At 33.6% G+C, this 27,974-nt stretch overlaps 6 protein-coding genes across 6 annotated transcripts; all 6 read right to left on the bottom strand.

The window, feature by feature from the left end:
• Positions 1–134: 134 nt before the first annotated feature.
• Positions 135–2,307, bottom strand: LOC139776310 (odorant receptor 4-like). Its single transcript, XM_071712881.1, has 5 exons — positions 1,592–2,307; positions 1,164–1,400; positions 882–995; positions 614–769; positions 135–375 (listed from the first exon to the last, which is right to left on the bottom strand). The coding sequence occupies exons 1-5, from the start codon at positions 1,910–1,912 to the stop codon at positions 325–327; spliced, it is 879 nt and encodes a 292-aa protein (XP_071568982.1). The 5' UTR covers positions 1,913–2,307; the 3' UTR covers positions 135–324.
• A 1,259-nt stretch (positions 2,308–3,566) lies between these two features.
• Positions 3,567–6,798, bottom strand: LOC139776309 (odorant receptor 4-like). Its single transcript, XM_071712880.1, has 5 exons — positions 6,462–6,798; positions 4,745–4,990; positions 4,440–4,553; positions 3,901–4,056; positions 3,567–3,675 (listed from the first exon to the last, which is right to left on the bottom strand). Exons 1-5 carry the CDS (start codon positions 6,789–6,791, stop codon positions 3,625–3,627), a joined length of 897 nt encoding a protein of 298 aa, XP_071568981.1. The 5' UTR covers positions 6,792–6,798; the 3' UTR covers positions 3,567–3,624.
• A 3,430-nt stretch (positions 6,799–10,228) lies between these two features.
• Positions 10,229–13,633, bottom strand: LOC139776302 (odorant receptor 4-like). The gene is made up of 6 exons (XM_071712875.1): positions 13,377–13,633; positions 12,920–13,271; positions 11,901–12,137; positions 11,599–11,712; positions 11,056–11,211; positions 10,229–10,671 (listed from the first exon to the last, which is right to left on the bottom strand). The coding sequence occupies exons 1-6, from the start codon at positions 13,631–13,633 to the stop codon at positions 10,621–10,623; spliced, it is 1,167 nt and encodes a 388-aa protein (XP_071568976.1). The 3' UTR covers positions 10,229–10,620.
• A 3,154-nt stretch (positions 13,634–16,787) lies between these two features.
• Positions 16,788–19,434, bottom strand: LOC139776340 (odorant receptor 10-like). Its single transcript, XM_071712912.1, has 6 exons — positions 19,178–19,434; positions 18,727–19,072; positions 18,264–18,500; positions 17,696–17,809; positions 17,172–17,327; positions 16,788–16,926 (listed from the first exon to the last, which is right to left on the bottom strand). Exons 1-6 carry the CDS (start codon positions 19,432–19,434, stop codon positions 16,876–16,878), a joined length of 1,161 nt encoding a protein of 386 aa, XP_071569013.1. The 3' UTR covers positions 16,788–16,875.
• A 1,577-nt stretch (positions 19,435–21,011) lies between these two features.
• Positions 21,012–23,305, bottom strand: LOC139776334 (odorant receptor 4-like). Its single transcript, XM_071712905.1, has 6 exons — positions 23,049–23,305; positions 22,595–22,940; positions 22,129–22,365; positions 21,818–21,931; positions 21,521–21,676; positions 21,012–21,287 (listed from the first exon to the last, which is right to left on the bottom strand). Exons 1-6 carry the CDS (start codon positions 23,303–23,305, stop codon positions 21,237–21,239), a joined length of 1,161 nt encoding a protein of 386 aa, XP_071569006.1. The 3' UTR covers positions 21,012–21,236.
• A 2,215-nt stretch (positions 23,306–25,520) lies between these two features.
• Positions 25,521–27,683, bottom strand: LOC139776335 (odorant receptor 13a-like). Its single transcript, XM_071712906.1, has 6 exons — positions 27,427–27,683; positions 26,974–27,319; positions 26,496–26,732; positions 26,169–26,282; positions 25,874–26,029; positions 25,521–25,618 (listed from the first exon to the last, which is right to left on the bottom strand). The coding sequence occupies exons 1-6, from the start codon at positions 27,681–27,683 to the stop codon at positions 25,568–25,570; spliced, it is 1,161 nt and encodes a 386-aa protein (XP_071569007.1). The 3' UTR covers positions 25,521–25,567.
• Positions 27,684–27,974: the final 291 nt, after the last annotated feature.

Here is a 27,974-nt window from a genome sequence, read left to right as displayed (position 1 = left end):
CTATACTCTTTGTTAATTTAATTTTAATTATATTGACGTTATTGATATGTAGTATTATAAAATTTTATGATTCCTGGGAAATGAGGATTTATTAAGGTGTTGTGACAACATAAAGAATGACATATCTTTTCATATTATCTGTAAATGAATATTATTTTAAGGTATCTAAATCATTACTATTTTAGACTATATTTTACTAAGCCATTTTTATATTATGAAAATATATATTGTACTATAATTTCTATCATGTTTCTATCACTGAATATATTTACATGATATACGCTTCAGGACTATTGTATAAAAATCTTCAAATATATGATGTGTTTATTGCATAGCCAGCAATACTGACAAATATGATCCCGAAGCTTTCATTATCTATAATAAAGTATGAACTTTTTGTATTAGAAATTAATATTTTAAAAGATTATAAATTTTGTTATCAGGAAAAATTCATTTTGAACATTGCTATAAGAAATTTACAAACTTAACGGATTGGTATAGAAGAATTGTAATATAGACAAAAGGTAAATTTTATGTAGAAAGTATCTTGATACAAATATTATGTATACAATTATTGTCCAAAATTATTTTGTGTGTTGCGTATGAATCTTACACTTGTAAAAGATTCTAAGGAGAGATCCATTATTTTTCCGACTGTAAGTGTCAATTGCTTCTGCGCTCTTAATATCACGAATATCAAATTACGACTGTTTTTAGGTTTCATTTCGTACCAAGTGGAATTGTACGCCGCATTTCCGATGGCTTTGCTCTAGAAAGGTGGAGATAGTTAAGGGATCGTCATGACGCGCGATATGTCCTCTAACTCGACAAATTCAAATAACCGCGTTATTAACCGTCATAATTATTGTCCCGTGTCTAACCTTGTTTTTTAAATATTCTCCTGCGTAACAAAATATGAACGCTTCGAGATTCGTTACGGTGTAAAATAAAAGAGACCGCACTATGTGCTCCGTTGCGTCGGGACTACCAATTGCCTGCAATATCGAAACAGCAATTATTATATCTTCAAAATTAAAAATAAACGTCTGTGTTAGTCTAATGCATGTAACAAGGTGCAAAGAATTTATTTTATAACAAAAAAGCACGGCTAAGTTTATGGAATGTAATGTTCACTATGCGTAATACTTAATGTCTTCACTCGCCGTTACAATAAGAAACCCCAAGGAGCAAATCAGCACAGTGTTCGATGTGAATTGCACTAACGCGATGTATGTATATAGATCCTCAATGTATTCCGAAAAGTTAATGATTCGTTGATGCTTGCGAATGATTTTGGTCGTCGCAACGGCGACAGATTCAGATCTTTCTTCATTTCCCCTCGGCACGAGCTCGGTTAACCAGCAGCGCAGAATATCCATCTGGCCACCTACGTGTAAAGTCTGAAAAATAAGAATTGCACGTTGTGTTTATTCAAATTGATCGAAGTTCGAAATGATATACGTTTAAACGGCAAGAAAAAAAATATTGTTTTGAAATAATTAACTGGTTGAGATATTAATTGGCAATTATTTTTATAATTACCAACTTGTATCATTTATGACAAGTGCATTTCGCACGCATTGCAACTTACCAAAGTTAAGAGCAAGGCGTTCAGTAGACCCGTACCACAGCCGGACATAATGAGATGCACGAATTGCATGCTCAATAGCATTTTATACATGCGTTTCGTATTTATGTCGACAGGAAGCTCCACCTTTAAGAGAAGAGGTAATTCGGACTGACTGGTGACGTCAACGTCGGCCAAGAAAATGCCGATACTGTACGCAACGATGGTCAACGTGTGAAGAGTGAACATCGCGTTAGTAATACGGTTTGCTAATTTAGCTTTGTATACCGTTTCGCGCATGTTAATGTCGCTGCCAGCGCAATCGTTCCAATCTTCTGCCATCATCGTCAAGATCTCGATGAATTTTCTAGGAATTATTTGGTATCGTGAATTATTCCATTATTCCACCGGCTGTGGAAGAAACTATAATACATAGGAGCTTATGTATTTAGAGAAGTATATTACAAAGCACTCATATAGTTATAATAATATATCTATATTTTTGTCTTAATTTCTTTAAACGATATTTTATTTTTTTTTATTTCCTTACATTCGGAAGAAGTAAAATAGGTGAACACACTTATCGACAAAATTAAGACAGAAAGTAAATATTTGTGAATGGTTAAATATTGTGTGTATTTATCTATACATATATATTGATTGTAAATATAGACCATATTGACAGAAAATGATGGAATAATTTTTGAGTAATACACATACAAATTATTTATATATTATGTAGCACATATTACTTACCGCTCATTAAGCCAAAATATAATCAACTTAATCGAAAATTTTACTTGCGTTAAAAAACTACAGAAACAGTCCATCAAGTCAAAAAGATCGTTAGAATGCAAATGCATTAAAAGATAACGGTAGTGGCAAATTTCATCTGTTGCTAACGCGATAATCCAATATGCCCTGCAGATCATAATACACGATGTGCCTGGCCATATACCGCACAGAGTGAGCATTAATTTTAACGTGCGATTAATTGTGCTTTTACGCGTCATAACCCCTTATTTCTCTTTCGTTCTCGCGCTTCTTGCGCGAAGGAAAGTATCGATTTAAACGCAACAGGACAAACGCTCTTTCAGGAAGGTAAAAGAACTCTGTTTTCTCTTTCTATCTTTCTCTCTTTGTCACTCAATGCATTTGCCAATGAGGACTCGATGTGTATTGTAGAATATCTGCATAAAGACTGGGAAGTCCTACAATGTAATCAAATGGGCGCTCTCTACCATGATCGGCCAATGAGAGTATCTCATTAAATATTTTTATCGTGCCGCATGCAGCCCTCGCTCGCGCACGCTTACCGTAGCTTCTCGCAACATTAATACAAGAAGAGGAAGAACACGTAGGGCCATCTCTCCTTCCCTTGGACGTCGATGATGTAATCGTGTATTTAAATATGCAATGATTCGTGCGAACGCGAACGTGGCGACGTACACGTCCGACGGTCAGTCATATTTCAGCGCACTTCGGAAAAGTTTTCAAGTTTACGCGCTGGAGTAGCTGAGAAGCAACGGAGAAACCCCCCTAAGTGTTTTACGAAATCTCGCATGCATGGCAGATTGCAGCGCATTAGTGCAGGATAATATTTATATTTATAGTGGTAATATTTATAAGAAATCAACAAGTGCGTCGAATGCATAGGCAAAAAGGCATGTGTGTAGAATGTGTTTACATGCGCAGAAATATATTTGAAGAGTTCAGAAATTGTGTCCTACAGAAGCTATAGAAGTACATATAATTTTTCTCACACTAGCAAGAAGAATATCATGACTTCTATGTTAAAATGTTCTGTTTATAGTTAGTAACTATGTATATTACGTTGATGTTTAGAAGTATACATTTAAAAAATATTTATGTGTGTGTATGTGTATATATACGTACATCCTGGATACATACATACATATACATATATACAATAATATATGTATACGTATGTATATACTGTGTCCTAATATGTTTTCCAAATTAGAGAAATCAACAGATATGATCTTGATTCGTTACTTGACGACTATTATTTAGGAAAGATATACATTACGGCGCGCTTATTTCATTGCCAGCAGTACCGATAAATACGATCCCGAAGCCTTCATGATCTACAAAAATGTTGCCTTCATTAGCGATAAAGAACAATATATGTGAAAAAATTTATATGCTAGAAAGATTTACTTTAAACCATGATAATCATTCGTTATGTACAAATGTATGTTAAATACCAGAAATATTATGGTAGATAACAGAAACATAGGTAACTATGTCATTGCACTTAAAAGTTTCAATTAAGATGTTTTCCTTTTATAATTATTATGTACGTATCTTACAGTTGTGAAGTATTCTAAGGAGAGAACAGCCATCTTGCCCGCTGTAAACTGCAATTGCCTTTGCGATCTTAAAATTATAAACAATAGAACCCGCCTATCTTTAGCTTTCATGTCGTACCAAGCGGAATTGTACGCTGCGTTTCCGATCGCTTTGCTCTATGAAAATAAAATTAATAACAGAAAGAATTCTATAGTATTGCTCTTTATAATATTAGTTCTAACAACAAACACACACGGAAAGAACGGTTTTGCTGAAGTATCTAAAAATTTAGCTTGATACAGAACTGAAAATAATTTTGTTGCACCATCAAAATAATTATAGTAGGTCGCTGATCAGTATGATGATAATATTGTAAAAAATTTTAGCATTTTAGCAATCAGTTGAGTGCTGTACGTAATTATTTTGATGGTGCAACAAACATTATTTTCAGTTCTGTATCAAGCTAAAATTTTAGATACTGCAACAAAACCATTCTTTCCATGCAGGGAATATCTACATGTCTCATTTATTATTATCACGGTAATTTTCCGTTGCTAACCTTATTGCTCAGATATTCTCCAGCGAAGCAAAATACAAATGCTTCAAGGCTTGTTACAATGTAAAATAAAAGAGACCTCGTTATTTGTTCACTGGCGTCGGGGCTTCCGATTGCCTACAATGTTGGAACAGAATTGAAAATGAACACATTTATGCATGAAAGTTGTAAATAAAAATAATAAATTAATTAAAATGATACAGGTATGTATACATAATAGAGATTAATGCATAAAAAGTTAACTCATGTAATTGACTCTAAAATGGAATATATATTTTTATATTTAAAATTATAATAAGTTTACTCACGGTTACAACGAGAAATCCTAATGAGCAAATCATTACCGTATTTGATATGAATTGCACCAAAGCGATATATGAATAAAGATTTTCAATGTTCTCTGAGAGGTAAATAATTTTTTGATGTTTTCGAACAATCTTCGTAATGATAGTAACGAATGAATCATGCCGGTCATGCGTTTTCTCGATATCTTTAGATCCAACTTCTCCTAACCAGCAAATCAGGATGTTTATTTGACTGCCCACGTGTAGAGTCTATAAATCAAACGTGATTACAATTGCTTACTTTACCTATAAAGACTAGGAATGTTATAAGAAATAATTTTTACAAAATGCACATCGGCGAATTAGAATCTGTGATATACGTATTTCATTTTTCTCGAATTTACAGTCTAACATTTATATAGATAATTTGTTGTGGGTAATTAATTATGAATATAATTACACACTAAAAAATCGTGTGTACATAGCGGTCCATATGTTAAAATTTTCTTGTGTCACAAAGATTTGATTATTATTTCAATGTATAAAAATAACATACAACAGCTATGTTATTTTTTTCTTAACATTTTCATGTGTTACATTTATGTCAACGTGATAACTTAACACTGTATATATGTCGTAGGCAAATGGTTATTTTAGGAAAATAGCTTCTGACTAGGCAAATGCTATCTGCCTGGCCAAATAGCTTTCACCATTTATTCTTGCTATTTTCCTAGTCAAATGCTATTTTCCTAGGCAGATGCTATTTGACTGAACCGCTGTTAGGCAAATGGTATTCCGCGAAGCATGCATTGGTGCACTTCAGTGACGCGCTTTAAACAGTTAAATACTTTTAAAGCGCGTCACTAACCTATACGCCGAAGGCGTGTTCTGAAATCAGTGAGAAGTTGTCGCGGGGCATGTTCATGGTCGCTACATCTCGTCGGTAATATGACAGGAATCATAACCTAATTCCTGTCAACTTTAACGATTAATATCTCGCTTCGCGGGGCTGAGCGACACTTTTTTCTGCCAGATTCTTTCGTTTCGTGCAAAAACGCGTCGAATAAGCCTAATTTCATCGATTTCTGTGCTGGGGTAGCTAAACTGAAGAATTACCCACCAATGCATGCTTCGCGGAATACCATTTGCCTAACAGCGGTTCAGTCAAATAGCATCTGCCTAGGAAAATAGCATTTGACTAGGAAAATAGCAAGAATAATTGGTGAAAGCTATTTGGCCAGGCAGATAGCATTTGCCTAGTCAGAAGCTATTTTCCTAAAATAACCATTTGCCTACGACATATATATCATTTAGAAATTAAATATTATTTCGAGTTCTTTTAACACAATTATTTTAAAAATCAACACGTCTTAAAGTTACTTTAACACATAAACAAAAGTTAAACGTAAATATTCAAATAATCGTAAACTATGACATACAAAATAATTAAATTTACTAAAATTAAATGTTTTTATTACACATAATTTAAGTAAAATCTGTAACATAATTAATATCATGTGTTAATATAACTTGAAAAATAAAGTCAAAAGAACAAATATAAATGTAAAGTATAGTGTCAATTGATTAACATTTCTAATTTGTCAACAAGTAACACATGATAAATGAGTCAGTTTAACTTAAAATTTAGAGTAAACTTTCTGGGACATGTAAAAAATGTTAAAATTACGTTTTATTTTTTACTGTGTATATATTGTATATAATACTTGTTTAGGCAGGTTACCAGAGTTAGAAACAACGCGTTGAATAAACCAGCGCTCCAACTGCACACTACTACGGAAAGGAATTGCGTAGCTAATACCAGTCTGTACTTGCGTTGCGTGTCTATAACGAAGGGGTATTCCATTTTAAAAATGAGAGGCAGTTCAACCGTTCGATCGGTGACGTCGACATCGAACGACGCCAGAAAAATGCCAATGACGTATGCAAGCGTGGCCATTGTCTGAAGAATAATTATTCCATTGCCAATACGACTCGATAGTTTCGCTTTCCTTGCTGTTTCGCGCAACTCAACGCCAGTGTTATCGCAATCATTCCAGTCTTCTGCTGTCATCGTCAAGATTTCGAAAAATTTTCTACAAACGATCAGGTATTTCGAGATAGCTAATGCATATTTTCAGAATGTTATTATCCTTTTCTTTACAAAGTTCTAATGGTTTAATTTATTAAGTGTCTCTTACCGCTGCTTCAACCAGAAAATGAAGAGCTTAGAGAACAGTTTTATAAACGCCAAGAAGCTAGTCAAACAATCCATCAAGTCGAAAAGGTTACGGAAACGAAAATGCACTACAATGTACTGGCAATGACAGAATTCAGTAATTCCTACCATTATCATCCAAAACACTCTGTAAAGTACTACGCATGATATACCTGGCCAGTAACCGAACATGATCAGCATGAGTTGTACTGTGCGATTGATCGTACGTCTACTCGTCATAATCTTTTTCTCTAATATTGTTTATGTACAAGCCTGGGCATCAAATTCTACTAGAAACACTCTCGTCGAAGTATAAGAAACATATGCTCTCGCTCAAATGATATTCTCCAACCACAGTTTGATGTGCGTTGTGGAAAATTTGCGTAAGGACTGAAAAATTCTAGGGGCATTGTGAAGTAAATACCTCCGTTAAGCAATTGATCAATAGCAGTTGCTCATTAAATATTTTTATCCTGCTGTGTGCACTCTAAGAAGAAATAGCCTTTTGCAATTTAAAAAAAAGAGAGCTAACAGAGTGGTCTTGCGTTTCCTCCGCTGACAATGCACTCGTGAATAATTTGCTTAAATATGTAATGATCTATACGCGGCGATGTGCGTATATCTAGTGCGTACATCAAGTCACATCCAGCGATATTTGAAAAAGTTTTAAGATCTAGAGAACAGAAAAGAGATTCTCCAGGGGAAAAGCTAAAGGAAATGGCCAAGTAATTGCGCAATAAACAGTGCTCGAAATGTTATTAAACTGTTACAATGTCTTAACTTCTTAGAATTTCTCTTATGTGAGTCGCTCACTGCGCATTTCGGCGACTTATTTGCTTTAATAATTCAGAGTACCATATGATACATATTGCGTACCGTACGCGATTGCATACTAAAATTATATTTGCCCTTAGGTCTCGGTAAAAGGTACGAGATGTAAGGCATAGAGCAAAGGAAAAAATAAAATTACTAAAAATAACGTAGTATTCTTTTCTGTGAAATACTTTTAATACCTTTGTATCAAATTATAACTGTTATACGTCTCACCACTGATTAAGCCAGAAAATGATAAATTAAAAAAAATTGGTTAAAAGTTGCACTTAATTGTCATACATTAGAAAAATCGATCGTGTATGAGTGCATAATAAGATATCGATAATGAAAAAAGTGGCCAAGATAGTAATCCAAATCAGTCTACAGAATGAAGTGTACAGTGAGTCCGGCAATATTGCAAAAATAAGAAGCGGAAATTCTATAAATCGATCGATGGTGTTCCATACTTTTTTTGTTTCCACCTTTTTATATCCGTCCACTGACCTTTTCTTTAAAAAATTTATTATATATATTATTCGTGTTACTAAAGTGTCAAATGTTATCAAATTGCGGAAAGCTGATCGATAATTGTGTCTATCAAATTGATTGAAATTTGATTATTTTATAATTACCAATTAATATCGTCTCAAAACAATATCGTTTTCTCGCTGTTTAAAAGTTTATCATTTATGACAAGTGCATTTCATTGTAACTTACCAAAGTTAAGAGCAAGGCGTTCAGTAGACCCGTTCCACAATCGGACATAATCAGATGCACGAATTGCATGGTCAATAGCGTTTTATTCATGCGTTTTGTGTTTATATCGACAGGAAGCTCCACCTTTAAGAGAAGAGGTAATTCGGATTGACTGGCAACGTCGACGTCAGCAATTAAAAAAGATGCCAATACTATACGCAACGATCGTCAACGTGTGAAAAGTGAACATCTCATCAGTGATACGGTCTGCTAATTTGGCTAGTATGCGAAATTGTTCCAATCTTCTGCCATCATCGCCAAGATCTTGATGAATTTTCTAGGAATGATTTATTGGTATCATAAATAATTCCATCATCTGTAAAGGCGGTAACACACAAAAGTTGTAAGACACAGAAGCTTATGTAGAGAAGTATATTACAAAGCATTTCTATAGTTAAATTAACATTTATATGTTTTTGTTATTAATTTCTTTAAACAATATTTTATTTTTGTTATTCCCTTATATTCGAAAGAAGTAAAAAAGCTATGCACTTATCGACAAAATCTTTAAAAATAGCAAATATTTTTGAATGTTTAAATATTTTTTTATCTATATATATTCATTATAATATAGATGTATAAATATAGAAGATATCGATAGAAAATTATGTTGGGTATCGTTTATTCGTCGAATTATTGTTGGGTAATACATATGCAAATTATATATGTATTATATAGCGTTACTTACCGTTTATTCAGCAAGAATGTAATTAATTTAATCGTAAATTTTATTTGCGTTAGAAATCTACTAAAACGGCAAATCAAATTAAAAAGATCGTTAGAGTTTATATGCATTAAAAGATAACGGTAATGGCAAAATTTATCTCGTGCTAATGTGATAATCCTTTACGCTTTACCGATCATAATACACGACGTGCCTGATCATATATCGCACAGAGTGAACATAAAATGTAACGTGTGATTACCCAAGGAGAACAGAAATATCAAAATAATATTAATTTAACGTCATATTGACCAGTAAAAGTCGTAAATTTGGTCGATATGATGTTAAATTGGCATCATTTTGACTTTTCTGTTCTCCTTAGGTAATTGTACTTCTACGCGTTGTAATAATTTATTTCTCTTTCGCTCTCTTTTTTAAGCGAGGGATAGTATTGATTTATACCTAACAGGACAAACGCTCTTTCAGGAAGGTGAAAGAACTGTGTTCTCTTTTTATCTTTCTCTCTTTGTCACTCAACGTATTTGCCAATGAAAACTCGATGTGTATTCTGAACTAGAATATCTACATAAAGACAGGGAAGTCCTACGAGATCATCAAATGGACGCTACCTACCAGGATCGATCAATGGGAGTATCTCATTAATTTTTTTTTTCCCGTCATATGCAGCCCTCGCTTGTGTACGCTTACCGTAACTTCTCGCAACATTGATACAAGAAGAGGGAGAACACGTAGGGTCATCTCTCCTTCCTTTGGACGTCGATGATGTAATCGTGTATTTAAATATGCAATGATTCGTGCGAACGCGAACGTGGCGACGTACACGTCCGACGTTCAGTCATATTTCAGCGCACTCCGGAAAAGTTTTCAAGTTTATGCGCTGGAGTAGCGGAGAAGCAACGGAGAAACCCAAGTGTTACGAAAATCTCGCATGCATGGCAGTTTGCAGCGCATTGGTGCAGGATAATATTTATATTTATAGTGGTAATATTTATATAAAATCAAAAAGTGCGTAGAATGCATAGGCAAAAATGCATGTGTGTAGAATGTGTTTATATACGCAGAAATATATTTGAAGAGCACAGAAATTGTGTCCTACAGAAGCTATAGAAGTACATATAATTTTTCTCAAACTAGCAAGAAGAATATCATGACTTCTATGTTACAATTTTCTGTTTATAGTTAGTAACTATGTATATTACGTTGATGTCTAGAAGTATAAATTTAAAAAATATTTATGTGTGTGTGTGTGTGTGTGTATATGTACGTACATCCTACATACATACATACATACATATACATATATACAATAATATATGTATACGTATGTATATATACTGTGTCCTAATATGTTTTTTTAATTAGAGAAATCAACAGATATGATCTTGGTTACTTGACGACTATTATTTAGGAAAGATATACATTACGGCGCGCTTATTTCATTGCCAACAGTACCGATAAATACGATCCCGAAGCCTTTATGATCTACAAAAATGTTGCGCTCGTTAGCGATAAAGAACAACATATGTGAAAAAATTTATATACTAGAAAGATTTACTTCAAACGATAATAATCATTCGCTATGTACAAATGGAGGGGTAAAAACCACAGTGGTGTAAGTCAAATTTTTAAAAATATTTTTTCGTGTGCATAGATGCAATTTATATATTGTATAGACTGCATCTATGCACGCGAGAAAAAATTTAAAAAAATTTGACTTACACCACTATGACTTTTACCCCTCCAAATGTATGTTAAATACCAGAAATATTATGGTAGATAACAGAAACATAGGTAACTATATGTCATTGCACTTAAAAGTTTCAATTAAGATGTTTTCTTTTTATAATTATTATGTACGTATCTTACAGTTGTGAAGTATTCTAAGGAGAGAACAGCCATCTTGCCCGCTGTAAACTGCAATTGCCTTTGCGATCTTAAAATTATAAACAATAGAACCCGCCTATCTTTAGCTTTCATGTCGTACCAAGCGGAATTGTACGCTGCGTTTCCGATCGCTTTGCTCTATGAAAATAAAATTAATAACAGAAAGAATTCTATAGTATTGCTCTTTATAATATTAGTTCTAACAACAAACACACACGGAAAGAACGGTTTTGCCGAAGTGTCTAAAACTTTAGCTTGATACAGAACTGAACATAATTTTGTTGCACCATCAAAATAATTATAGTAGGTTGCTGATCAGTATGATGATAATACTGTAAAAAATTTTGGCATTTTAGCAATCAGTTTGAATGCTCTACATAATTATTTTGATGGTGCAACAAAATTTTTTTCAGTTCTGTATCAAGCTAAACTTTTAGATACTTCAGCAAAACCGTTCTTTCCGTGCAGGGAATATCTACATGTCTCTTTTATTATTATCACATTAATTTTTTTTCCGTTGCTAACCTTATTGCTTAGATATTCTCCAGAGAAGCAAAATATAAAAGCTTCGAGATTTGTTACAGCGTAAAATAAAAGAGACCTCACTATTTTTACACTGGCATTGGGACTTCCGATTGCCTGCAATGTTGAAACAGAATTGAAAATGAACACATTTACGCATGAAAAGTTAAAAATGAAAATAATGAATTAATTTAAATGATATATGTATACATAATCGAGATTAATGCATGAAAAGTTCACTCATGTAATTGACTCTAAAATGGAATACATATTTTTATATTTAAAATTATAATAAGTTTACTCACAGTTACAACGAGAAATCCTATTGAGCAAATCATCACCGTATTTGACAAGAATTGCACCAAAGCGATATATGAATAGAGATTTTCAATGTTCTCTGAGAGGTTAATAATTTTTTGATGTTTCTGAACAATCTTCGCAATGACAGTAACGAATGAGTCATGTGTTTTCTTGATATCTTTAGATCCAACTTCTTTCAACCAGCAAATCAGGATATTTATTTGACTGCCCACGTGTAGAGTCTATAAATCAAACGTGATTACAATTGCTTACTTTACCTATAAAGACTAGGAATGTTATAAGAAATAATTTTTACAAAATGCACATTGGCGAATTAGAATCTGATATACGTATTTAATTTTTCTCGAATTTACAGTCTAACATTTATATAGATAATTTGTTGTGTGTTATTAATTATGAATATAATTACACAGTAAAAAATCGTGTGTACATAGCGGTCCATATGTTAACATTTTCTTGTGTCACCAAGATTTGATTATTATTTCAATATAAAAATAACATACAACAGCTATGTTATACTTTTCTTAACATCTTCAGTCAACGTGATAACTTAACACTTTATATATATCACTTAGAAATTAAATATTATTTTGAGTTCTTCTAACACAATTACTTTAAAAAATCAACACGTCTTAAAGTTATTTTAACACATAAACAAAAGTTAAACGTAAATTTCCAAATAATCGTAAATTTTGACATACAAAATAATTAAATTTACTAAATCTAAATGTTTCTATTGCATATAATTTAAGTAAAATCTGTAAAATAATTAATATTATGTGTTAATATAACTTGAAAAATAAAGTCAAAAGAACAAATATAAATGTAAAGTATGGTGTTAATTAATTAACATTTCTAATTTGTCAACAAGTAACACATGATGAATGAGTCATTTTAACTTAAAATTTAGAGTGGACCTTCAGGAACATGTAAAAAATGTTAAAATTACGTTTTATTTTTTACTGTGTATATATTGCATATAATACTTGTTTCTACGGGTTACCAGAGTTAGAAACAACGCGTTGAATAAACCAGTGCTCCAACTGCACACTGCTACGGAAAGGAGTTGCGTAGCTAATACCAGTCTGTACTTGCGTTGCGTGTCTATAACGAAGGGGTATTCCATTTTAAAAATGAGAGGCAGTTCAACCGTTCGATCGGTGACGTCGACATCGAACGATGCCAGGAGAATGCCAATGACGTATGCAGACGTGGTTATTGTCTGAAGAATAATTAATCCATTGCTAATACGACTCGAGAGTTTCGCTTTCCTTGCCGTTTCGCGCAACTCAACGCCAGTGTTATCGCAATCATTCCAGTCTTCTGCCATCATCCTCAAGATTTCGATAAATTTTCTACAAACGATCAAGTATTTCGAGATAGCTACTGCATATTTTCAGAATGTTATTATCCTTTTCTTTACAAAGTTCTAATGGTTTAATTTATTAAGTGTCTCTTACCGCTGTTTCAACCAGAGAGTGAAGAGTCTAGTGAACAGTTTTATAACCGCCAAGAAGCTACTCACACAATCCATCAAGTTGAAAAGGTTATGGAAATGAAAATGCATTACAAAGTACAGGCAATGACCGATTTCAGTAATTCCTATAATTATCATCCAAAACACTCTGTTGAGTAGTACGCATGATATACCTGGCCAGTAACCGAACATGATCAGCATGAGTTGTAGCGTGCGATTGATCGTACGTCTACTCGTCATAATCTTTCTTTCTAGTATTGTCTATGTACAAGCTCGGGCAACAAATTCTACTAGAAACACTCTCGTCGAAGTATAAAAAACATATGCTTTTGCTCAAATGATATTTTCCAACCACAGTTTGATGTGTGTTGTGGAAAATTTGCGTGAAGACTGAAAAATTCTAGGGGCATTGTGAAGTAAATATCTCCGTTTAGCAATTAATCAATAGCAGTTGCTCATTAAATATTTTTATTCTGCTGTGTGCACCCTAAGAAGAAATAGCCTTTTGCAATTTAAAAAAAAGAGAGCTAACAGAGTGGTCTTGCGTTTCCTCCGCTGACAATGCACTCGTGAATAATTTGCTTAAATATGTAATGATCTATACGCGGCGATGTGCGTATATCATATCCAGTGCGTATATCAAGTCACATCCAGCAATAATTGAAAAGGTTTTAAGATCAGGAGAACAGAAAAGAGATTCTCCAGGGGAAAAGCTAAAGGAAATGGCTAGGTAATTGCGCAATATACAGTGCACGAAATGTCATTAAACTGTTACAATGTCTTAACTTCTTAGAATTTCTTTATGTGAGTCGCTCACTGCGCATTTGCGCGACGTATTTGCTTTAATAATTCAGAGTACCATATGAAACATATTGCAAACCGTACGCGATTGCATATCTAAAATTATATTTGCCCTTAGGTCTCGGTAAAAGGTATGAGATGTAAGGCATAGAGCAAAGGAAAAAATAAAATTACTAAAAATAACGTAGTATTCTTTTCTGTGAAATACTTTTAATACCTTTATATCAAATTATAACTGTTATACGTCTCATCACTGATTAAGCCAGAAAATGATAAATTAAAAAAAAATTGGTTAGAAGTTGCACTTAATTGTCATACATTAGAAAAATCGATCGTGTATGAGTGCATAATAAGATATCGATAATGAAAAAAGTGGCCAAGATAGTAATCCAAATCAGTCTACAGAATGAAGTGTACAGTGAGTCCGGCAATATTGCAAAAATAAGAAGCGGAAATTCTATAGATCGATCGATGGTGTTCCATACTTTTTTTGTTTCCACCTTTTTATATCCGTCCACTGACCTTTTCTTTAAGAAATTTATTATATATATTATTCGTGTTACTAAAGTGTCAAATGTTATCAAATTGCGGAAAGCTGATCGTTAATTGTGTCTATCAAATTGATTGAAATTTGATGACTTGATAATTACCAATTAATATCGTCTCAAAACGATATCGTTTTCTCGCTGTTTAAAAGTGTATCATTAATGACAAGTGCATTTCGCACGCATTGCAACTTACCAAAGTTAAGAGCAAGGCGTTCAGTAGACCCATTCCACAATTGGACATAATCAGATGCACGAATTGCAAGGTCAGTAGCGTTTTATACATGCGTTTTGTGTTTATGTTGACAGGAAGCTCCACCTTTAAGAGAAGAGGTAATTCGGATTGACTGGCAACGTCGACGTCAGCCAAGAAGATGCCAATACTATATGCAACGATCGTCAACGTGTGAAAAGTGAACATCTCATTAGTGATACGGTCTGCTAATTTGGCTAGTATGCGCAATTGTTCCAATCTTCTGCCATCATCGTCAAGATTTTGATGAATTTTCTAAGAATTATTTATTGGTATCATGAATAATTCCACCACCTGTAGAGGCAGTAACACACAGAAGTTATAAGACACATAAGCTTATGTAGAGAAGTATATTACAAAGCATTTCTATAGTTAAATTAACATTTATATGTTTTTGTTATTAATTTCTTTAAACAATATTTTATTTTTGTTATTCCCATATATTCGAAAGAAGTAAAAAAGGTATGCACTTACCGACAAAATCTTTAAAAATAGCAAATATTTTTGAATGTTTAAATATTTTCTTATCTATATATATTCATTATAATATATATGTATAAATATAGAAGATATCTACAGAGAATTATGTTAGGTATCGTTTATTCGTCGAATTATTGTTGGGTAATACATATGCAAATTATATATGTATTATATAGCGTTACTTACCGTTCATTCAGCAAAAATGTAATTACTTTAATCGTAAATTTTATTTGCGTTAGAAATCTACTAAAACGGCAAATCAAATTAAAAAGATCGTTAGAGTTTGTATGCATTAAAAAATAACGGTAATGGCAAAATTCATTTCGTGCTAATGTGATAATTCTTTAAGCTTTGCAGATCATAATACACAACGTGTCTGATCATATATCGCACAGAGTGAACATAAAATGTAACGTGTGATTACCCAAGAAGAACAGAAATGTCAAAATAATATTAATTTGACGTCATATTGACCAGTAAATGCCGCAAATTTGGTCGATATGATGTTAAATTGGCATCATTTTGACTTTTCTGTTCTCCTTAGGTAATTGTACTTCTACGCGTCGTAATAATTTATTTCTCTTTTGCTCTCTATTTTAAGCGAGGGATAGTATTGATTTATACCTAACAGGACAAACGCTCTTTCAGGAAGGTGAAAGAACTGTGTTCCCTTTTTATCTTTCTCTTTTTGTCACTCAACGTATTTGCCAATGAGGACTTGATGTGCATTCTGAACTAGAATATCTACATAAATACAGGGAAGTCCTACGAGATCATCTAATGGACGCTACCTACCAGGATCGATCAATGGGAGTATCTCATTAAATATTTTTTTTCGCGTCATATGCAGCCCTCGCTTGTATACGCTTACCGTAACTTCTCACAACATTGATACAAGATGAGGGAGAACACGTAGGGTCCTGCCCTTGCCATTTTCCTTCAAGCGCGGTGATGTAATCGCGTATATAAATATGCAATGATTCGTGCGATCGCGGCGACGTACACGGCCGACAGTCAGTCGTATTTCAGCGTACTTCGGAAAACTTTCGAACCTCATGCACCGAAGCAGTGGAGAAACCCAACCGTTACGAAAGTATGTGCGTTTTCTCGCATGCAATTCGCAGCGTATTTGTGTGCGATGGTGATATTTACAAGAAATCAACAAGTGCATAGAGTGGATAAGCAAAAATGCATGTGCAGTAATGGCCAATGTGTTTATATGCACGGAAATTTATTTGGAGGATTAAAAAGCTGTATAGGTACACATATTTCGGCTCACACTAGCGAAAAGAATATCACGACTTCTGTGTTACGGTTTTCAGTATATCAGTTAGTAACTGTGTATATTGCGTTGATCTAAAGGTATACATTTAAAAAAATATTTATTATGTATATTAAGGCGTTTATTTCATTGCCAGCAATACCGATAAATACGATCCTGAGGCCTTCATGATCTATAAAAATGTTTTCTTCATTAGCGATAAAGAACAATGTGCATTATTATAATATGTCTATGTAAAAAAATTTATATGCTAGAAAGATCTACTTTAAATAATAATAATATTATTCGCTAGGTCAAATACCAGAAATATTATAATAGATAACAAAAATATAGGTATAAATATAGGTAATTATGGCATTGTACATAAAAGTTTCAATTAAGATATATGTTTTTTAAAATAATTATTACGTATCTTACAGTTGTGAAGTATTCGAAGGAGAGAACAGCCATCTTGCCCGCTGTAAACTGCAATTGCCTCTGCGATCTTAAAATGATAAACAATAGAACCCGACTATCCTTAGCTTTCATATCATACCAAGCAGAATTGTACGCTGCGTTTCCGATCGCTTTGCTCTATAAAAATAAAATTAGTAACAGAAAGAATTCTACAATATTTCTTTTCTACAATATATTTCTCTATACATTAATATTAGTTCTAATACAACAAGCACAGGAATATCTACATAATGTTTTTTTTTTTATTATTACTTGACATCACAGAGGCGCGCTACGCGCGTGCTATTTAGCTTTAATATTTTACTGTTACTATTACACTATTAACCACACAACTGTCAAAATATGCCATGACAGCCGCTCATGAAGTAAGCGAAACGAGAAAACCAATCGGCATCGTGGAAAAGCAACAACAATACTTCGATAGATTCGAGTATCGATGAAATGCTCTTTTTAGAAGTGGATCACAGTAATCTTCGTTTGCTAACCTTATTGCTCAGATATTCTCCAGCAAAGCAAAATATAAACGCTTCGAGATTTGTTATAGTGTAAAATAAAAGAGACCTCACTATTTTTTCAGTGGCGTCGGGGCTTCCGATAGCCTGCAATGTTGAAACAGAATGAAAACACATTCATGCATGGAAAATTATAAATAGTAGTTTAGATAATCATAATAAATTAATTAACACTATGCGGACACTGTGGCCGGACTTTTAAGGCATAGTCGATTTTTTATTTATGATTTTCACGGGAATGACTTTAGCGCTTGCGAAGCGAATTGCAACAGTTCCGGGCTATGTAAGTATAGAAATCACTTTTTGAAACCGTATGATACATGAATTTTTATAGATTCTTTTGTAACACAGAAACGTTTTTCAGAACTCTTTATACTTAAAAGTCCCAGGGTGTCCGAGTGAGTGCTCCAAAAACACGGTGTCCGCGCAGTGTTAATATGATAGATACAGAGATCAAAGTATATAAATAACAAACCAAAGTGACTGACTCGAAAGTAGAGAACACATATTTTTATATTTGAAATTTAATAAGTTTACTCACGGTTACAGTGAGAAATCCCAATGAGCAAATCATTACCATATTTGATGTGAATTGCAACAAAGCGATATATGAATAGAGATTTTCAATGTTCTCCGAGAGGTTGATAATTTTTTGATGTTTCCGAACAATCTTCATCATGGTAGTAACGAATGAGTCATGCGTTATCTCGATATCTTTAGATCCGACTTCCCTCAACCAGCAAAGCAGGATGTTTATTTGACTGCCCACGTGTAGAGTCTATAAATCAAAATTGTTATTTATGACAACGTGATTACAATTATATATTTTATCTATAAAAATGGGAATAAGAATGCACGCGTGCGAATTAAAAACTGAAATAGATTGGTATTCAATTTTTCTCGAATTTGCAGCCTAACATTTATATGGATCATTTGACATAGGCACTAATTATGAATATAATTATATTTTGCTCACGATACTTGCTTATGTAGGTGCAGGTTACCAGAGTTAGAAACAAGGCGTTGAATAAACCAGCTCCCCAACTGCCCACCATCACGAAAACAAGTTGCGTAGCTAATACCAGTCTGTACTTTCGTTGCGTGTCTATAACGAAGGGGTATTCCATTTTCATAATGAAAGGCAGTTCAGACGTTCGATCGGTGACGTCGGCATTGGCCAGGATAATGCCAATAACGTATGCAAGCGAGGCGATTGTATGAAGAATAATTATTCCATTGCAAATATGACTCGATAGTTTTGCTTTCCTTGCCGTTTCGCGCAACTCAACGCCAGTGTTATCATAATCATTCCAGTCTTCTGCCGTCATTGTCAAGATTTCGAAAAATGTTCTATAAACGATCAAGTATTTCGAGATAGCTACTGTATATTTTCAGAATGTTATTATTTTCTCCTTTACAAAGTACTAATGGTTTAATTTATTAAGTGTCTCTTACCGCTGTTTCAACCAGAAAATAAAGAGCCTAAAAGACATTTTTATAAACGCCAAGAAGCTACTCAAACAATCCATCAAGTCGAAAAGATTATGGAAACGAAAATGCATTACAAGGTACTGGCAATGAAAATATTCAGTAATTGCTAGCGTTATCATCCAAAACATTCTGTAGAATAGCACGCATGATATACCTGGCCAGTAACCGAACATGGTCAGCATGAGTTCCACCGTGCGATTGATCGTACGTCTATTCGTCATAATCTTTTTCTCTAGTATTGTCTATGTACAAGCCCGGACACCAAATCCCACTATAAGAAACACTCTCGTCGAAATAGAACATATGCTCTCGCTCAAACAATATTCTCCAACCACAGTTGATGAACGTTGTGGAAAATTTGCGTAAAGACTGGCAAATTCTAGGAGCATTGTGAAGTAAATATCTTTGTTAGGCAATTGATCAATAGCAGTTGCTCATTAAATATTTTTATCCTACTGTGTGCACCCTAAGAAGAAATAGCCTCTTGCAATTTTAAAAAAAAAAGATAGCGAACAGAGTGGTCGTACGTTTCCTCCGCTGACAATGCACGATCGTGAATAATTTGCTTAAATACGTAATGATCTATACGCGGCGACATGCGTGTATCCAGTGGCAAGTCGCATATAGTGATCTTTGAAAAAGTTTCAAGGCCTAGAGGACAGAAAAAAAATTCGAGGGGAAAAAAGCTAAAGAAAATGGTCAGGTGATTGCACAATAAACATTGCAAAAAATGTCGTTAAACTGTCATAATGTCTTAACTTCTTAGAATTTCTTTCACGTGAGTCGCTCACTGCGCATTTGCGCGACTTATTTGCTTTAATAATATAGAGTACCATATGAAACATTGTGGACCGTACGCGATTGCATATTAAAATTATATTTGCCCTAAGGTCTCAATAAAATTAAAAGGTTTGAGATGTACGGCATATAGCAAAGAAAAATATAAAATTATTAAGTATCATGTGTGTAAATCACTCGTACGACTCTTCGAGTTCTCGATGCTTGTGATCTATCAATCCCTCTCACATAAATGAAGAAGTTCAACATACTCCAAGAAAAGTTTTGAAGAGCACCTGTCGAAAGATATCTTTTATGTGAGACATTCACAATTCACATATTATATAATTAAAAATAACGTAGTATCCTTTTCTGTGAAATACTTTTAATACCTTTGTATCAATTTATAATTGTTATACGTCTCACTATTGATTAATCTAGAAAATGATAAATTAAAAAAAATTGGTTAAAACTCGAAGTTACACTTAAGTCATACATCAGAAAAATCGATCGCGTATGAGTGCATAAGATAATGAAAAGAGTGGCCAAGATAGTAATCGTCCAAAGCTGTCTACAGAATGAAATGTACAGTAAGTCCGGCAATATTCCCAAAATAAGAAGTGGAAATTCTATAGATTGATTGATGGTGTTTATATAGGAATTTGTTCTATACTTTTTTTGGTTTCCACTTTTTTATATCTGTCCACTTACTTTTTCTTTAAAAAATCTATTGTTACTAAAGTTTCAGATGTTATCAAATTGCAGAAAGCCGATCGGTAATGGTGTCTATCAAATTGATTGAAATTTGATATGATAGACTTTTAAACAGCGAGAAAAAGAAACCCAACCATTACGAAAGTATGTGAGTTTTCTCGCATGCAATTCGCAGCGTATCTGTGTGCGATGGTGATAATTACAAGAAATAAACAAGTGCATAGAGTGCATAAGTAAAAATGCGTGTGCAGTGATGCGCGCATTTATCGATAAAAGTGCGTTCAGAATACGGGCCAATGTGTTTATATGCACGGAAATTTATTTGGAGGATTAAAAACCTATGTTTTACACAAAAGCCGTATAGATACACATAGTTTGGCCCACACTAGCGAAAGGAATATCGCGGCTTCTGTATTACAGTTTTCTGTATCAGTTGGTAACTGTGTATATTACATTGGTCTAAAAGTATACATTAGAAAAATATTTACTATGTGTATATATATATATATACACATGATGGATATTAAGGCGTTTATTTCATTGCCAGCAGTACCGACAAATACGATCCCGAAGCCTTCATGATCTGTAAAAATGTTGTCCTCATTAGCGATAAAGAACAATATATGTACATTATGATATATCTATGTAAAAAAATTTATATCCTAGGAAGATCTACTTTAAAATATAATAATATTATTATTCGCTATGTTAAATACCAGAAATATTATGATAGATAACAAAAATATAGGTAATTATGGCATAGTATATAAAAGTTTCAATTAAGATATGTTTTTTTATAATTATTACGTATCTTACAGTTGTGAAGTATTCTAAAGAGAGAACAGCCATCTTGCCCGCTGTAAGTTGCAATTGCCTCTGCGATCTTAAAATTATAAACAATAGAACCCGACTATCCTTAGCTTTCATATCGTACCAAGCAGAATTGTACGCTGCGTTTCCTATCGCTTTGCTCTATAAAAATAAAACTAATAGCAGAAAGAATTCTACAATATTTCTCTATACATATAATATATTAGTTCTAATACAACAAACATAGGAATATCTACGTGTCTCTTTTATTATTATCACATTAATCTTTTTTCCGTTGCTAACCTTATTGCTTAGATATTCTCCAGCGAAGCAAAATATAAACGCTTCAAGATTTGTTACAGCGTAAAATAAAAGAGACCTCACTATTTTTTCACTGGCATCGGGACTTCCGATTGCCTGCAATGTTGAAATAGAATTGAAAATAAACACATTTACGCATGAAAAGTTAAAAATAAAAATAATAAATTAATTAAAATGATATATGTAATAGAGATAATAGAGATTAATGCATGAAAAGTTTGCTCATGTAATTGACTCTAAAGTGGTATACATATTTTTATATTTGAAATTTTAATATTAATATGTTTACTCACAGTTACTATCAGAAATCCCAATGAGCAAATCATCATCGTATTTGATGTGAATTGCAGCAAGGCTATGTACGAATAAAGATTTTCAATTTTTTCTGAGAGATTGATAATACTTTGATGTTTTCGGATAATTTTTGCCATGCCAGTGAAGAATGATTCATTCGTTCTATTAATGTCCTTATATCCAACTTCCGTCAACCAACAAAGCAGGATGTTTATTTGACTGCCCACGTGGAGAGTCTAGAAATCAAAATTCTGTCATTTATGACAACGTGATTACAATTATATATTATTATCTATAAAAATAGGAATAAAAATGCAGGCATGCGAATTAAAAACTGAAATAGATTGGTATTCAGTTCTTCTCGAATTTGCAGTCTAACATTTATATGGATCATTTGACATGGGCACTAATTATGAATATAATTATATTTTGCTCACGATACTTGCTTATGTAGGTGCAGGTTACCAGAGTTAAAAACAAGGCGTTGAATAAACCAGCTCCCCAACTGCACACCATCACGAAAACGAATTGCGTAGCTAATACCAGTCTGTACTTGCGTTGCGTGTCTATACCGAAGGGATATTCCATTTTCATCATGAGTGGCAGTTCAGCTGTTGGATCTGTGACGTCGGCATCGGCTAAGAGAATGCCAACGACGTATGCAAACGCGGCGATTGTATGAAGAATAATTAATCCATTACAAATACGACTCGATAGTTTCGCTTTCCTTGCCGTTTCGCGTAACTCAACGCCAGTGTTATCACAATCTTTCCAATCTTCCGCTGTCATCGTTAAGATTTCGATAAATTTTCTACAAACAATCGAGTGTTTCGAAATAATTGCAGCACATTTCCGCAATGTTATTTTTGCCTTTCTTTACAAAATTTTTCAACAGTTAATTTTTTCAAGTGGCCCTTACCGCTGTTTTAACGAGAAGATAATGAGTTTAACGGTCAGTTTTACATGCGCCAAGAAGCTACTCAAACAGTCCATCAAGTCGAAAAGATTGTCGAAATGAAAATGTGTTACAAAGTACCGGTAGTGCAAGAATTGATTAATTGCTAACGTAATCATCCAAAATACTCTGTAGAGTAGTACGCATGATATACCTGGCCAGACACCGAACATGGTCAGCATAAGTTCTACCGTGCGATTAATCGTACGTTTACTCGCCATAATTTCTTTCTCTGCTGTTGTCTATGTACAAGCCAGGGCATCAAAACCTGGGGATACTCTTGTCAATGTATAAAGAACATATGCTCTCACTGAAATTATATTCTTCAACCACAGTTTGATGTACGTTGTTGAAAACTTGCGTATAGACTGGAAGATTCTAGGGTCATTGCAAAGTAAATATCTCCCTTAGGCGAATAATCAATGGCAGTTGCTCATTAAATATTTTTATCTTACTGTATGCGCAGTACCACGAAGAAGTAGCTTCTTGTAATTTAAAAAAAAAGAAAGCAATCAGAGTCGCTCTTGCGTTCTCTCCACCGTTGATGTGAATAATTTGCTTAAATATGTAATGATCTATACGTGGAGGTGTATGTACATCCGGTGGAAAATTGCTTCCAGCGAGAGGAAAGAGATTCGAGGGGAAAAACTAAAGAAAATGGCTAGGTAATTGCGCAATGGACAGTGCACGAAATGTCATTAGACTGTCATAATGTCTTAACTTCTTAGAATATCTTTCATGTGAGACACTCACTGCGCATTTGCGCGACTTATTTACCTTAATAATTCAAAGTATCTTATGATACATGGTGGATAGTACGCGATTGCATACTAAAATCATATATGCTCTGAAGTCTCAGTAAACTAATAATATTAGATGTATGGCACAAAGTATAGGAAGAAAATAAAATTATATGGTATGCGTGATATACTCGTATAACTCTTCGAATTTTCGTTACTAGTGACCTATCAATCTTTTTCAGGTCGAGAATTTAGTATTTTACAATTAACATGATATTTTTCGAATTACTTATCTATGAATGTGCGTGCACTTGCACGATTTAATCGGAAGATAAATGTAAAACAAGTATACGATTACAATAGGATAAAATTATTATTTAATATATGTTCATATTATATATATATATGAATTATAACGAAACTAATCACTCTGTCTTACTTCGGCCGCCAGCCGGGCTTCATTGGATAATATTATTTAGATATTATGTAGCATTACTTATCGTTTAATTCAGTTAAAATGTAAACAATTTAATCGTAAATTTTACTTGTTTCAGAAATCTACTAAAACGGTCCTTCAGAAATCTACTAAAACGGTGCTTCAGAAATCTACTAAAAATAAATCAAAAGCAGATCGTGAATTCAAATACATAAAAAATATCGATGGCAAATTTCATCTCGTGCGAACGTGATAATTCATTACGTCCTGCAGATTATAATACACGATGTGCCTAGTCATTTATCGCATACAGTGAGGATTTAAGTGTAACGTGTGATTTACCAAAGAGAACAGAAAAGTCAAATTGACATTTCGACTTTCTGTTCTCTTTAGGTAATTATACTTTTACGCGTCATAATTCATCATTTCTCTTCACTCTCGTTTTTATGCAAGGGAAAGTATTGATCGATTTATACGCAACAGAACAAACGCTTCTTCAGAAAGGTGAGAGAACCGTGTTCTCTTTCTATCTTTCTATCTTTGTCTCGTTCACTCAATGTATTTGCCAATGAGAACTCGATGTGTATTCTAGACTAGAATATCTGCATAAAGACTGGGAAGTCCTACGAGTTCATTAAATGGACGCTCCCTATCAGGATCGACCAATGAGAGTATCTCATTAAATGTTTTTTTTCGTGTCACGTGCAGCCCTCGCTTGTGTACGCTTACCGCAGTTTCTCACAACATCGATACAAGAAGAGGGAGAACACACGTAGGGTCCTGCCTTTTTCCTTTAGACGCCGGTGATCGGTGATGTAATCGCGTATTTAAATATGCAATGATTCCTGCGAACGCGAACGCGGCGACGTACACGTCCGACGGTCAGTCGTATTTCAGCGTACTTCGGAAGAGTTTTGAAGTTTATGCACCGAGAAGCAGCAAAAAAACACAAGTTTCACGAAAGTGAGTTTTCTCGCATGCAATTCGTAACGCATCTATGGGCGATGGTGATATTTACAAGAAATTAACAAGTGCGTAGAGTACAGAGTACAGGCACAAAAATGCGTTTGTGTTTATATGCTCGGAAATATATTTAGATGATTGAGAAACTGTGTTTTAGATAAAAGTATAACTTCACATAATTTTTTTCACACTAGCGAAAAAAATATCACGACTTCTTAACTGCAGTATACAGAAAACTGTACACAGTTACTAACTGTATACTGTGTCTGGGGTTGATCTAAAGGTATACATTAAAAAAAATATTTACTATGTATATATTATATACAAGATTGATATTACAGCATTTATTTCATTGCCAGCAGTACCGATAAATACGATCCCGAAGCCTTCATGATCTATAATAATGTTGCCCTTATTAGCAATAACGAAAAATATATGTGCATTATTATGATATGTCTATGCAAAAATTTTGTACGCTAGATAGATTAATTTTGGACTTTGGAATAATAATATTATCATTTGTTATATATCAGAATACATATCAGAAATATTTCAAATATTGTGATAGATAAAAATATAGGTAACTATGTCATTGCACATAAAAAATTTAATTAATATATGTTTTTTTCTGTAATTATTACGCATCTTACATTTGTGAAGTATTCTAAGGAGAGAACAGCCATTTTGCCAGCTGTAAGCTGCAATTGCCTCTGCGATCTTAAAATTGTAAACAATAGAACCCGACTATCCTTAGCTTTCATATCGTACCAAGCGGAATTGTACGCTGCGTTTCCGATCGCTTTGCTCTATGAAGATAAAATTAATAACAGAAGGAATTCTATAGTGTTGGTGCTCTTTACAAAATATTAGTTTTAATACCACAAACGCTAGAATATCTATATGTTATCGTCTGTATTGTTATTAATATAATCTTCCGTTGCTAACCTTATTGCTTAGATATTCTCCAGCGAAGCAAAATATAAACGCTTCGAGATTCGTATTAAAGTAAAATAAAAGAGATTTTACTATTTTTTCAGTGGCGTCGGGGGTTCCGATTGCCTGCAACGTTGAAACAGAATTAATGAAAATGAACACATTTACGCATGGATCAAAAGTTAGAAATATTGGCTTAAATAAACATAATGAATTAATTAAAATGGTATATACACAATAGAGACCAATATATACATAAAATGTTGACTTATGTAATTGACTCCAAAGTGAAATACATATTTTTATATTTGAAATTTTAATATTAATAAATTTACTCACAGTTACGATGAGAAATCCCAATGAGCAAATGATCACCGTATTTGATGTGAATTGTAGCAAGACGATGTATGAATAAAGATTCTCAATCTTCTCTGAGAGATTGATAATACTTTGATGTTTCCGAATAATTTTTGTAATGACAGTGAGGAATGAGTCGTGCGTTTTCTCGATGTTTTTAGATCCAATTTCCCTCAACCAGCGAAGTAGGATGTTTATCTGACTGCCCACGTGTAGAGTCTAGAAACCACAATTCTGTCATTTATGACAATGTGATTACAATTACTTATTTTACCTATAATATAAAAGCTGAGAATGTTATAAGAATTGTATTCGATAGAATGCAGGCAGATTAGAATCTGAAATAGATATTTAACTTTTCTCGAAAATACTTAACATTTATATGGATTATTTGGGACATTAATTATATGAATATAATTATATTTTGCTTATAATACTTGCTTATGTAGGTGCAGGTTACCAGAGTTAGAAACAAAGCGTTGAATAAACCAGCACCCAAACTGCCCACCATCACGAAAACGGATTGCGTAGCTAATACCAGTCTGTACTTGCGTTGCGTGTCTATAACGAAGGGATACTTCATTTTCATAATGAGAGGCAGTTCAGCTGTCAAATCTGTGACGTTGGTATCGGCCAGGAAAAAGCCAAAGACGTATGCAAGCGCGGAGATTGTATAAAGAATAATTAATCCATTACAAATACGACTCGATAGTTTCGCTCTCCTTGCTGTTTCGCGCAACTCAACGCCAGTGTTATCGAAATCTTTCCAATCTTCCGCTGTCATCGTTAAGATTTCGATAAATTTTCTACAAACGATCGAATGTTTTGAAATAATTGCAGCACATTTCCGCAATGTTATTTATTTCTATCTTTACAAATTTTTTTAACAGTTTATTTTATTAGCGTCTCTTACCGCTGTTTCAACGAGAAGATAATGAGCTTAAACATCAGTTTTACAAACTCCAAGAAGCTACTCATACAGTCCATCAAGTCGAAGATATTGTCGAAATGAAAATGTGTTACAAAGTACCGGTAGTGAAGGTATTGATTAATTGCTAACGTAATCACCCAAAACACTCTGTAGAGTAGTACGCATGATATACCTGGCCAGACACCGAACACGGTAAGCATAAGTTCTACCGTGCGATTGATCGTACGTTTACTCGTCATAATTTTTTTTTCTGCTGTCTATGTTCAAGTTAAGGCATCAAAACCTAGGGATTCTCGTCAAAGTATAAAGACCGTATACTCTCGCTGAATTTATATTCTCCACTCAGTTTGATGTACGTTGTTGAAAGTTTGCGTGAGGACTGCAAGGTTATAGGAGCACACATTGTGAAGTAGATATCCCCCTTAGGCAATTGATCAATGGCAGTTGCTTATTAAATATTTTTATCTTACTGTAAGCACACCACGAAGACGTAGCTTCTTGTAATTTAAAAAAAAAAAGAGCGATCAAAG

Source organism: Temnothorax nylanderi, unplaced genomic scaffold (assembly GCF_030848795.1).
Source record: "Temnothorax nylanderi isolate EJ_2023f unplaced genomic scaffold, tnyl_v1.0 TNYL_tig0116_pilon, whole genome shotgun sequence".
NCBI classification, from domain to species: domain Eukaryota; kingdom Metazoa; phylum Arthropoda; class Insecta; order Hymenoptera; family Formicidae; genus Temnothorax; species Temnothorax nylanderi.
The sequence above is the reverse complement of the archived record's forward strand: the minus strand, read 5'-3'. Positions and strand labels throughout refer to the sequence as shown.